Raw genomic sequence first — 12,798 nt, 5'->3', positions numbered from 1 at the left:
CTCTAACGTAGACACCCAAAGAAAAAAAATAGGCACCCTTTAGTTCGTGCGTACCTGATAACCACAACTGTCCTTGCTTGATGCACCTCAGTAGATAACGACAGACTCCCCATCCGCGCGCGGCAAGTTGATTTTATTAATCGTGAACCGCATGGCCCGTTTTCGCGCACGAATCGTGCACATCGGCGTTGTGCGTGAGTTTTTTTGGGGGGGTTGTTTTTCGTGCTCGTGTCGACGATTCCGCGCTCGCGGTGGCTTCTTCGCGTGGCAGTGGGAGGAGCCTGACGACTTGTACCAATGGGGAGACGCGTACCTAATGGCGGGAGATTCGAAGCGCTCCGAGCCGGCTAGCCGCGCCAGAGATGTTTAGGCTTACCACCGCGGTATTTTTTGATGGGCGCTTTCACAAGCAGCGTGAATGACAGTTTATATTCCACTTTTCGCCCACATTATTAGCTCTTTTCTTGCATGAGCATCTTCGCTTGCGCCCCGTGCGGCATTTCAGCGATCGGTTAGAAGTGGTCGCTGGAACTTACTGGAACTGCCTGCACCTGCACCGCTTCACGGGCAGTGCCGACGCCATGTTGCCGCCTCTTACCGCGCCGCCCACACCACGCCAGTTGTATCCGCGCTGGCGTGATTTGCACGTTTTCGCGATACCAAATCTACCACGCGGTTCACGCTTTAGAACATTGTGCAGATAAGCCACCGCTCTTTCCCTTTCCGAACATTCGAGCCGCGCGAAGCCGATTTCCACCACCAGTACGTTGCGCTGATAAGCTGCCGCCTTCGGCATTGTGAACACAAGGTGGGGTAAAAAAAAAAAAATCCCGCTGGTGGTCTTATCACGTCTTGCGGCGTCTGTTCATAGACGCTAAAAACGCAGCCATGGTCTTTCAAAACAAACACAACGGAAGTTAAAGCCGCGCTCGCCGTTTGTGAGACTGCGCTTTCGCCCAGCAGCAGCGGCTGATGTGAAAAATAATACGAAATATAGACCGTGCCTTCGTTTTTAAGTGCTGTGCGTTTGAGTGATGATAAATATAGGTTGACTTGAGGGATAGGTGGCGATGTGGTTGAATTCGCGCGTGTTTTGGTTATAGTGCGGTACCGCTTATAGTGCGGATTTTTGCGGCTCCCGCGACATACGTTATAAGCGGTCTACACTGTACTACATATTCATCAGAGAGAAGACAGGCTAAGATGGCCAGAAGCTTAGGCTGAAGCAATTCTAAGAAGTAACCAATATGATTCCTTGCTAAGTGCTGGAGCCAAAATCAGTGCTTTGTATTTCACCACAAAAAACAGGCTTTAAAGTCATTCATTCACTTCGCCAGAAAAGGAAGAATGCAGTGCAACCTCGTCACAACAGATCTGCTTACAACAGACATTTAGATACAACATACCAGTCAGTGATGTTCGGTTTGTATTCCTATCTGTGCCATTCGTTAAACTTCTTTTACTGCAGATTCTGTTACAACATATATTCAGATATCACAGACTAGATTAAAAGGTTAGCAATTCTATTTTCGCACCTCTACAGCTGACTTTTCAAGTGCAGACATCGTTTCATTTCATGTATTTACAGTGATTGTGTTTCTAATTTACAATAATGGTGATCAAAAGAAAACGATTTGAAACAACTAAAAATAACTGTGAATTAGTAGAAATGAAACTTTTTGCATGCCAAAAAACAAGCACTGTTAAGGGCATGCAGTCATGCACTTGCAGTATGCATAAGTGTGATGTTCTTGCAGCCAGGTGAGAGGCATTAAAATTTAACAATGGCAGTGCAACAGACCAGATGTTTATACATGAAAGCTACAATAGTTAAAAGAAAAATATGTAATCTTCCATATGATACAGATGGCTAGATCTCCAAGCTTAGCAACAAGAGCGTTACCTGCACTTCACTTATGTTTATGTGGAGACAATGGAAATGCAAGTGCAGGTGGAAGAAGTGAAAGAGTAGTAAAGATAGTATGAGTGAATGAAAAGATGAAGAAGATGCCTTACAACAGGAGCACAGCAAAATTAACAAGACTCATGCGCATGCATTCTGCTTCATATTCACGGGGATGGAACCACTGAAAAACCCAAGTCATCCTGAATGTATATTATGGCCTTAAATACCAACCTGCTTCAGTTGTGAGTGAATCTTAAAAAAAGGGCCCATCTCCCCGCGAAGGGGACTCGAGTAAATGCGTCGCATAGGGGGTGGGTGTATTGCGTTAACGTTTAGTGTTTGGGGAGTTGGTGGTAGTGAATGCGTTGTATCAGCAGCTTCTTGACGTAGTTTGCATGAGTCAAGGATATAAGGCGCGTTCGTAGCCTTCCATTCTGTGTCGGCTTTGTGGCGCAGTGGGTAGAGCACCATGTAACTTGTGTTCCTCCCGCAGGGTCGTGGGATCGAAACCAGGCGGCGGTAAGTATAATTTTTTTATATAGTGTAGGGGGAGGGATGCGGACCTGTTGTTGAGAGCGAGGAGGGTAGCGTGATGCGGGAGAGGAGGAGTGGGGGAGAGGGCGCACCTGGAACGGCTGTTGCGGGCGCCGAGGCACGCCGACAACGCCGGGTGACATCGTGAGTTAAAGAAATGCTCTGCATTTAAAAATGACTGGCATAATAACTTTATCGTTTCTGTTCTGTTTTTAGCAGTGGAAGAGTTCAAAATCTTGTTATAACAGACTTCATTCATGATTCCATCAAAGTCTGTGGTAACAGTATTTGGAATGTCCATACTTCTTTTACTGCTGAGTGAAAACATGATCACTACCATGGTCTGTTGTAACGAGGTTGCACTAATAGCCTTGATCATTGTTGCCGTTACAATGCACCACAGCAGGGCGGCAACAAGGTGCACAGCTCACCTTCCCCCTTGACTAGTTTGAAAAGGCCGTAGTCCTCTGGATTCGTCACCCTGAACTTGTGGGCGATCATCTTGCCTGCGAGAGAAAAGCATGCAAGCTGAGCAAGTGGCAACAACGCTTTTCTTTTTGTGTGTGTGTCCGCTTGAAAACTGTTCCCTAGGAGTTCTATGAGCTCTGTGGCAAGCAAACCTTTGTCATTTTTGTTTTCCAAACCAGTGCGTAACAATTTGGAAACAGTTGGAGCAGTTAAGGACCGACCCCTTTTCATTAATGTATACAAGTCTCTGTTATGAAGACACGTTCAAAAAGCATGTTACAGAGACAATGAGGTAAGTTATAACTATTTTCTTAGCACATTACCAGACCACTCTCGAATGTGCAGGCTATGTTTCAAGTACAGATATTGGCCAACATGCAGGCCTTTCTTTAACAGGGAAAGTGTGTTCTGCAGTGCCATTTCCGCTGCACATCCTGCCATTTCAGGAATGCATTTTTTTTTGTTTTCACACGAAGAGACGCAATCTTTTGGGGGCCGAACTAGAGAACAGTGCAGGTCAAACTACAAGCTGGTTTCGAGAATTCTTCAAAGCTTCTAACTTGCAGTATAAGTGCATGCTAAAGAACAAGCAATAAAGAGAAATTTCCTGCCCTCATCGAAATCCTCAAAGTGGCTCAAAACATTCACATGGATGGTATAGGGCCTACCAGTTATGAAGAGAAGTTTTACGAAGGAATTCTATAGGGCTTCACATATAGAACATAATTCTTACCCATTTTCGCACTGCCCTAGATATATACAGACTTTTTTTTTAAATCCTTGTTTACCGTCCTTCGAGGTATAGGCTTTGTAAAGCCCTCCCCTTTCCTTTTTCATGCCTCATCATGTACTCAATGTTCAATAAACTAAACCAGACTTGAATTAGCTGGGCTCTGATTGATTATGCGCTCAATACTGCCTCAAACTGCACTTAAAAAAAGAAAAAGAAAAAAGATGTGGGCACTAAAATGAAGGATTCGCACTCTTTTGTCACTTTAAGCTGTCAGTGCAGTCAAACATGAGAGTGAAGTTTCATCTTTGCATCATCTAGTTAAATGTGAAACATGAAATATGCATGTGGCCAATGTATCAGACCACTAAGGGGGGACGTGGCAAGCAAAACTATTTTTGTTATTTACGGACCAACTCTTTAAATTAGGAGCATTTATGTGGTTAACTATCCTAATAAAAAAGCTGAATATCACTTTAAAAAGATCTCCCACACCTTATGAGTTACAAGACTAATTACCTTCACAAAGTCACCCCACGATAATTGACTAGTTAGGCAAGAAATCAACAAAATTTTTTGTGAGTGTGATCAGGAAGGTCTATTTTGTGCCAAGAAGCTATTATATTACTATCATTCTATATCGTTTAAGTATATAAAATATAACAAGAAACGTTTCATCTTCTTTTCAAAACCAGGAATAGTGTCACGTCACAATGAAAGTGAAACTTTTTTCTTTTTGGATACCTAAAAGAAATAAAGCGCTAATTTAATAGCTTCTTGGCAAAAAATAGACCTTTCTGATCACACTGACATAAAAATCTTGTTGACTTCTTGCCTAATTAGTTGATTAATCTTGGGGCGACTTCGTGAAGGGAACTAGTCTTGTAACTCAAAAAGTACAGAAGATATTCTTTAAGCTGACTTCACTTTTGTTATTAGGATAGTTAACTACACAAATGGTCCTAATTTGATTACATTTGGTCCATAAATAAAAAAAAAAGTTTTGGTGGAAAGTTGTGACGTTCCTCACGCTGATTACGGCACTTCAGCCGGTCTTCGCGAGAGGGGAGGAGACAAGAGGGGAAGCCCACTCACGGACTTCCTTGGTGGTCATGTGGGGCATGACTGGCAGCGTCTTGGCCACAATGCTGCCGGACAGCTCGTCCGGGATGACAATCTGCATGAAGCCCTGCAGGTCGGCCATGCGAGGGTACCGTAGAGACGACGTCGTCCGCTGCCGCCCTGTCGTGCCCTGATCGTCCTAGGAGAAGCCGGACAGAACAGAGCGAGCGTGTTTGCGACACGCGGGTTACTACACTCAAAAGGTATTTTTAATATCCCAAGTCAGAGTTAGATTTAGGTGATGGCTATTTACTGAAGGAAGGTCATAAGACCGTGAAGGGTGACGAGGGACATACGAACTGGGAAGAGGTTATAAAATAGAAGTTATCAAAAATACATTTGCACTTGTTTTTGAGAAACATTAGAAGGTAAGTTTGACAATCAAACATTAGAAGGCCACTTACCACAGAATCACTGACCAGCTCTGTATTATGTCAATCACCAATCAAACAGCTTTATAGAGACCGTTCTGAAGAGACAATTCTACGACTGCCTTTAAAAATGACGGTTCAGATTGAATTTTCCTGTTCATCAGATGGATTGGAGTGTAGCGTTAAAGGCTCCAATAGTCCTAGTGAAAAGGTAGAGCATGTTCAGATTTGATGGTAAAGATTGGAGACGACGAATTCTTCACACAAGGTGCATTTTGGAGTATATGTTGTATGGGGATGGGCCCATTTAAAAAGAATGTCGGGCAAAAAGAAAAGATTACAATGCTTGTTAATTTCCCCAATAAAAAAGAAGAGACACCCGGCAATTTGCTCAACAAGCCCCAGAGTTCTTGCATGCACACTTTTCTCGCTCATTTACAATGTTGTCCACTACTGGGCTAACAAGTGGTCATACAATTGGTCCTGAAATTTAAACTTACAAGCTGCAAAATCCCCACCACACAAGCATTATAAATCAATGTTTTAATAAAGTATGATCAATTCTGCAGATGTAATAAATAAAAAAAAGGCTGCATATCTGCTCACTTTGCTGCAAATGTCGTTAAAAGATGATTGACTTCTCCAGCCTTGGCATGTTAATACTCTTGATTGATTGATTGTAGGGTTTAACGCGCCGACGCAACGCAGACGATGAGGCGCGCCGTAGTGGAGGGCTCCGGATTAATTTTGACCACCTGGGGATCTTTATCGTGCGCCGAAATCTCGTACACATGGGCGTTTTTGCTTTTCGCCTCCATCAGAAAAGCGGCCGCGGCGGCCGGGAATCGAACCCGCGACCTCATGCTCAGCAGAGCAACGCCTTAGCCACTGCGCCACCGCGGTGGGTATGTTAATACTCTTCTCTCCCTTGCCCACGTTTTACAATCTCCCCCTTCCATCTTGCTCCTACCATGGTAAACATGGTAGAGTTTGCTCAAGCGAATTCAATTTTCCCCCGTGCCGCTGCTTGCACGCCAACTATTGGAACATTTCATTACAGCTGGACTTGGGATGCTGTTACATGGTCTAAGGCTTGGGCACAAGCTCTTTTTGTATATTTGGGTTAAAATATTGTTTCCAATGTGTATTCTTTTATTTACTATCGCAAATATCAAGCACACATCGATTTTGAATTAACAAAACACTGCTTAACACCAGCTTTGTATTGATGTTTTAACCCAAATATACCTAATGTTTTAGTTTCGCTCAACAATGTTGACAAGTATGAAGACAGTTTAGTGGTTTGGAAAGGTTTCTTGTTTTAGAATTCATTTTAAAGGGGTACTGACACCAATTTTCGGCATTAATATTATTGCATAGTTCGCTTCCTTTACTCAACAGAATACCCTGGCTGAAATATGAGCGGCCTGCGACGCAAAGAACATACTTTTAATTGGACCGCATTTATCGCGCCGACCGAATAGCATGCGGGGCGGCGCTCAGCAAATGGACATCAGCGTGACATCATCCAGTGATAGCCAGAAGAAGTAACGCGGCAGCACTCGTCAAAGACTCGTGACGTCACTTCCCGCGCGCGGCCCCGCACGCGGCCCCGCGAGCGGCAAGCGGGCGCCAGCGCATTCACAAACGGGTGCACGTAGCCAGAGCTACAGGCATAACCGCTGCCAGAAGGGCACTGTTGGCACAAATAAAGTTCCCCGCACGGTTAACGAAGCGATAATATAGACCGGAATCGCAATACAAGTCGCCATCAAGAGTTTTATTGAAAGCGGTCATCGAATTTCCGCCGCAATAGTAGGCCTGGCACCTTCTGCAGCTCAGCCATTCAGCTCCGGCGGCGACGTGGTCGAAACAACGCTCCCACTGGCCTCCGGCGTGTTTTTACATCCGCACGAACCGGTAAAGTCATGCCAGGATTCTGTCATATGCGCCTTTTGGGATGAAAGCGCGGGAAATTAAAACAAATGATTTTCAGGCCGTTCAGTGTAATTAATTATCGCGTGCTCAAGCATTTAAAGAGCTGTTTGGGATTCACCAGACCATTAAGCACCGATAATAGCAATAAAAATGGAACATAAAATTTTCGTGTCAGTGCTCCTTTAACCTTTGCGAGTGGGTGAATCAAGGTGCAGACAGACAGACAGCCAGCATACTGAGAGACGAAAATTTTTTGGTTTAACTCTTTCGTTACGGTGAAAAAACCGCCGATTTTAGGTGCTTCCACAAAAACATTTTTTTTTCTCTTGAGCTACTGGACACACGTAGCCTTGCTATGCATAAAATTGTAGCTTATAGATTGCTCTTCCAAACACAAAGCAGCAGTTTTGTTAAAGGTACAATTACTTACAGTTTATTTGTCAAGTAATCAGATAAAAGCCCTCAAGAAAAGTATACGAAAAACACAAGTCGGCAATTTTACCGAGACTAAAAATTATTTCAGGTATTTTAAGATATACAAATTGTTCCGACGTTCCTTGGCTATGAATCAATATATAAATCAACAGTGTACATCAAGTTTTCGATTTTTGAGGGCCCGTCAACCTAACGCAACTGACGCCTGTTCTACGCCGCGAGGGCACTCAAGGGTCAGTGAGTCTCTGTAAAATGTGCATCCAAGTACCGTACTTACCCGATTCTAACGCGCACTTTTTTTCCGGAAAAATAGATCGAAAAATTGCATGTGGGGTTAGAATCGGATACGAAACCGAAACCGAAACAGCGGAAATTTCGTCCCACCCATCGCCATCACCGTGTCAAGATGGCGCTAAAGCTTTTAGCAATGATTTTTCGGACGCAGGAAGCATAGGCGCCTAGGCTTTTCTATCGGCGTTCACACAAATCATCAAATCGTTCCACTTGCGCGCTTGATAACAGCAATGGCAGCAGTGGCTGTCACGCGTTCAAAACGAGCGGTCGGCTGAAGCGTGCGCCTCTGGAGAAGCTCGCGGGATGGGCATGTGAGGCGTGGGCCACGATCCCATCGACCATGGTTGAACGTTGGTTCAGAAGTGTGGCATCACGAACGTGCTTGAGGGCACCGAGGACGAGATGTTGTGGTCAGCGCAGAGCGACGAGGAGAGAGATGAGTGAGATTACTTCGGGAAATAATTCACCCAATTCTCTCGCATTCGTTTTTCTTGCTCACACAGTTCCGTGCGCGTTACAATCGGAGGTGCAAGTTTTTTCGGTTTTTTGTCAGGAAAATCGGGTGCGCGTTAGAATCAGGTAATGACGGTATACTCTTTTGTGTCCTCGCACAAAATCCTTATCAGTTCGGTGGTAAAAAAACAAGGAAAAAAAATGCAGCGCTCTCGACAAGCGTCGCACCTGAACGCTGCAGCGCTAATCTGACACGAGCGCCAGGTTATCTTGAAGGTGATAGCGCGATATGGCGCGGTGCATTTAGCAAAATATCCAGGCCGTACGTTGTCGGGACCCTAAACACAAAATCAAAACCACAGTCGTCAGATAAGAAGCACGTTTTGTTTATAAATACAGCGCGGAGTTACAACGAAATTACCTGCCAGCGCTTGTTGAAGTGCGAGGCACCTGAACCGGAGCTTTGTCGTCCTAACTAAAATCTGAAGATCCCACATCATTGCTTGACCCCTCACTGCTGCTGGAATCAGAAAAATCGACAGCAGGAGCTGCCGAAGTGCTTGCTACAGCAGTCCGATTGTGCGGAGCGCGCCGCGAACCCGACGCCATTTTTCCTCCTCCTCCCCTCCCCCTTCGGTTCAAATTTCTCTTGCTACACCACCACAACACGAGACACATAAACAAGCGAAACCGAAATCGAAAGAGAAGATGCCAATGAACACACCAGATGGCGATAGTTGCCTGTGGAGCGTGGGTTTCAGATTTTGCGGGAGATTTAAAATCATCGGACGCCGGCTTCCGATTGCCTATGGCGCCGTCGTGAAAGAGTTAAGTAGCCCAAGAAGACTACAGTCAAACCCGGTTATAGCGAACTGTAGTATGCACCGTGTTTAGTTTGATTTATCCAATAGTTCGATATGGCCATATCCGTCTATAACGACTTTTTTTTGTTACGAGTTCGCAATACGCGGGACCCCCTGCCATTTCCACGTAGAGAAAGAAACGCATAAATTATGTCATTACCTTACACAAAACAATGCATTTATTGCATGCAATAAAGCTACTTTCCGCCTTAACTGCCTATTTCACAAAAAAGCGGTGATTTTTGCTTTTACTTTCGCTTTGGCAGAGGCGTCGTTTGCGCCAGTTCAAGTCCGTGTCCTTCGGTATCGAAGTAATATTGGCAGAGCACATCGACTGGCGAAAGCGCTTCATTAACCTTCATTAAAGCACCAAAGAGACTCAGGATGTCCCCTGTGGCGTTTTCAGTCTCTTCGGTGCTTTCAGCAGCACCAGCTGCCATGACATCAGTGACGCTGTCTGTGCGTAAGAGGCTCACACTGACGGCAAAGTCGTCTTTCACACTCAGGAAATCCTCCGAGGACACTCCTTTCGGCACAGCATCTGGAACGTTGGCGAGCTCTTCGCACAGTTTGCCGATGATGCCATCTTGGTCCGGACTTGCTGACTGGATGTGCTCCGTCGTGAATCCCGTGTGTCGGAAACAGTTACGGAAGGTGTCAGGTGTAGCGCTGCTCCATGCGAGGCTTAACATCTCAATCATGGCCAATCAGCAACTCAATCGCTGCTCCGAGACCACGCATTTCGGTGGCAATTGTAGGCGCCCCGAGTTCGATATATCCGATGTGAACTTGGTTATAAGTAGGGGTGTGCGAATATTCGAAACTTCGAATATTCGATTTGAATTTTTTGGTATTCGATTCGATTCGAACGACACTTTTATTGTTCGAAATATTCGAACCACCCAAAACTAAAATAAAAAATAAAAAATAAAATAAATCAGAGCGTGTCTGTATCGGTGTTTATTTACAGTGGACTCTCGTTGATACGATTCTGGGGGTGCGAATTTCGGGATGATACGAATTTCCGAAAAGTCCTGGCGAAATCGCATCGTTTGCAATGGGAAAAATTTCGGCTGTTACGAACGGACCTGCGCGGCCCGGCAGAAGGTACGAACGAGCCGGCGAGGCACCCGACTGCTGAACGAGCAAGTGACGGCTCTCGCTCCCCTGTTTGTCACTCTTTCTCCAGAAACGGCCGGGCTGTTGTTTTTTGCTCGCGAAAACGCTCTGCGCATGCCCAACGCGCTGACACCGCCGCGAAACCACCCCCACGCTGCGCGCGGCGCGGCCGGCGACGTCAACATGGCGTCGGCTCCAGCCGCGAAGTGGCGTGGGCGCTCGAGCGACCGCTTCTAACCGCTCTTTAAAATACGGCTCAAGGGAGACACGAAGTTGCTTGTGCGGTAAAGGAGCTGATAATTCATGCGATAACGGTACTACAAAACATCATCCGCGCCGCTAGTGAAAGCGCCCATAAAATATTTGCCGGGGTGCTAAGCCTAACCGTCTCTGGCGGAGCCAAGCCGGCTGTCTCGATCTCATCGCAAGTAGTCAGGCTCCTCCATTCTGCCGCGCACGTACTGCGTCATTTTCTGACCGAGGTAGGCGCTACCGCGGGCGCGAAATCGTCGATGTGGGCGTGAAAATACAGCGCTCGCAGAGCCGAGGCGAGCGAATCGCGTGCAAAACCGCACCATGCGGTTCACGCTTGGCTGTTGCGGCGTGTAGCGAGCTTGGGCACACCGAGTGAGGAGACGAGCGCGAAGCTTTACGTGCTCCAGAAAGGACTGCTTTGCGACACGGGGGTTAACAAAAGCAGAAAAATCACGAATTTCTTCACGCAAAAGTAGGAAAAGAAATAAACGAAAACTTTTTTCAGCACTAAATTTTTTGGTCTGTGTTGGTTCATACGAATTTCGGATGATACGAATATTTTTCGCAGTCCCGCGAGATTAGTATAATCAAGATTTTACTGTATCAGCGCGCGGCAATGTGCACGGGCTCGGGCATGCCAGCTACTAGTGTCTCAAGTGAGCAGCTGTTTTCGATATCTGGTAAAGTGGTGACGAGCAGGAGGTTGTCACTGCTCCCCGAACATGTCGAGCAGTTAACCTTTCTCCATGTTAACATTTAAGTGAGTGCAGACCTTAATCTGTTGAGTGCAATGGTATTGTGTAATTCCTAATTTTACTTTGTGCGATTTGTTGTGCAATAAAGTTGCAGTTTTTGTGTCTCTAGATGGTGAAAACATTAATTTTACAAAAAACCATAAGTATTCGTATTCGAAAAATATTCGATTCGATTCGAACTTTGTTTTTATTATTCGAATTCGCTTCGAAATTAAAAAATTGATATTCGCACACCCCTAGTTATAAGGAATATGCTTCGCAGGCATTTTCGTAACAGATTCGCTTTTGATAGATATATAGCATAATTTGCTCTATCTCGTTCCGTTATAATCAGGTTTGACTGTATTGTCTTTAATGTCTCAGTTTCATTCAGGGAAATGACCACTAGGACTAATGTATGCCTGAGAATAAGAACACACCATGGAAACTCTTAATTGGATAAATTCTCATTCAAGAAGCTGGCCAGTTTGGCCTTTTACGGTTCCCGAAATGCCACCCAACCTTAGTCGTGTGGCAGCCTCCCGGTGAGAAGGGAAATTGTCACTCATTCATGCCAAATTTCGTCACTCTGATCACAGTCAAATAAAAGGACAGGTTGCCCGCAGGTTTAGGTGCACAAGCCCACAGCACAGGGGGGAGTGAACTAACGATATTCGAAGATTCGACTCATTTGCAAATTCAAATACTGGAAGTAATTTGAACTTGGGATCCAATTATTCAAGAAGTAATTATTCAACTTCAACTGGACGCTCCAGCATTTTCACACAACAACCACCTTGTCTTTTCACTAGTACTGAAATCGACCTTTCAGGCATCCTGATTGCCCTGAGCCTAGCAATCAAGTAGCTCAACAGCATCTTGAAAAACGACCTCACCTAAAGCTTCCCGGACTTGTACACTCAATTTGCGAACAGCGCTACATCCAAAAAGGTTTGAATTAAACCAGTCACTCCTCAAAACAAAACCCCCCTGCCTATCAACATCACCCCACCATCAACTCCCCAGTCCCAAACACCGCTTTAAAACAGAAGACAAAGCACCTTTTTGCAGGAGGAGGTGGATCGGAGGACAGCGGTTGGGCTCCCCGTGTCAGGCGCAGCGGTGTCCTTTCCCTCTTCCCCCTCGTCCTCCCCCTCTCCTCCCTCCTGGGGGAGATCGCAGGAGGTGTCCCCGAGTGCCTTGAGTACGTGCACGGCGCTGCTGAGGGTGGTCAGGTAGTAGCCCCCCTCGCCCGTGAGCAGGGAGGGGTGCAGGAGCCCCCACATGTAGTCCGCCTCCACTTCCGCGGACACCATCCCGCACTGCACCAGGACGTGCAGGAAGATGGGCAGGAAGTCTGCGAGGGAGAGAAGGCAGGAGGCAATGCATCGCTATTTTCTTGCGACATGGTCAACTCTCCAGCACCTTGTGTTGACACCAAGGTGCCTGGTCTATAATTATTAAGAGCGCTGCTGCAGAAGCTCCGGAAACACCCACATAAAACAAAACCACATCCTCCTGTTGGGCTAATGCAGTAGGCAGGTGCAATTTGCTTTTGGTACATTCACACAAACGT

At 45.8% G+C, this 12,798-nt stretch overlaps 1 protein-coding gene across 4 annotated transcripts in view; it reads right to left on the bottom strand.

The window, feature by feature from the left end:
* LOC144149225 (protein sprint-like) overlaps positions 1-12,798 on the bottom strand; it is a 60,110-nt gene that overhangs the window by 13,161 nt on the left and 34,151 nt on the right. For all 4 annotated transcript variants that reach the window (XM_077680765.1, XM_077680767.1, XM_077680764.1 and 1 more), the window contains exons 16-18: positions 12,284-12,579; positions 4,734-4,899; positions 2,872-2,946 (exon numbers count right to left, since the gene is read on the bottom strand). In XM_077680765.1, the coding sequence (XP_077536891.1) occupies positions 2,872-2,946; positions 4,734-4,899; positions 12,284-12,579 (537 nt within the window). The remainder of the gene's footprint in view (positions 1-2,871; positions 2,947-4,733; positions 4,900-12,283; positions 12,580-12,798) is intronic.

This window comes from Haemaphysalis longicornis, unplaced genomic scaffold (genome assembly GCF_048455015.1).
Source record: "Haemaphysalis longicornis isolate Haplotype H1 unplaced genomic scaffold, Haemaphysalis longicornis Haplotype H1 scaffold_8, whole genome shotgun sequence".
In the NCBI taxonomy this organism is placed as follows: Eukaryota; Metazoa; Arthropoda; class Arachnida; order Ixodida; family Ixodidae; genus Haemaphysalis; species Haemaphysalis longicornis.
This window is presented reverse-complemented; position numbering and strand designations above follow the sequence as displayed.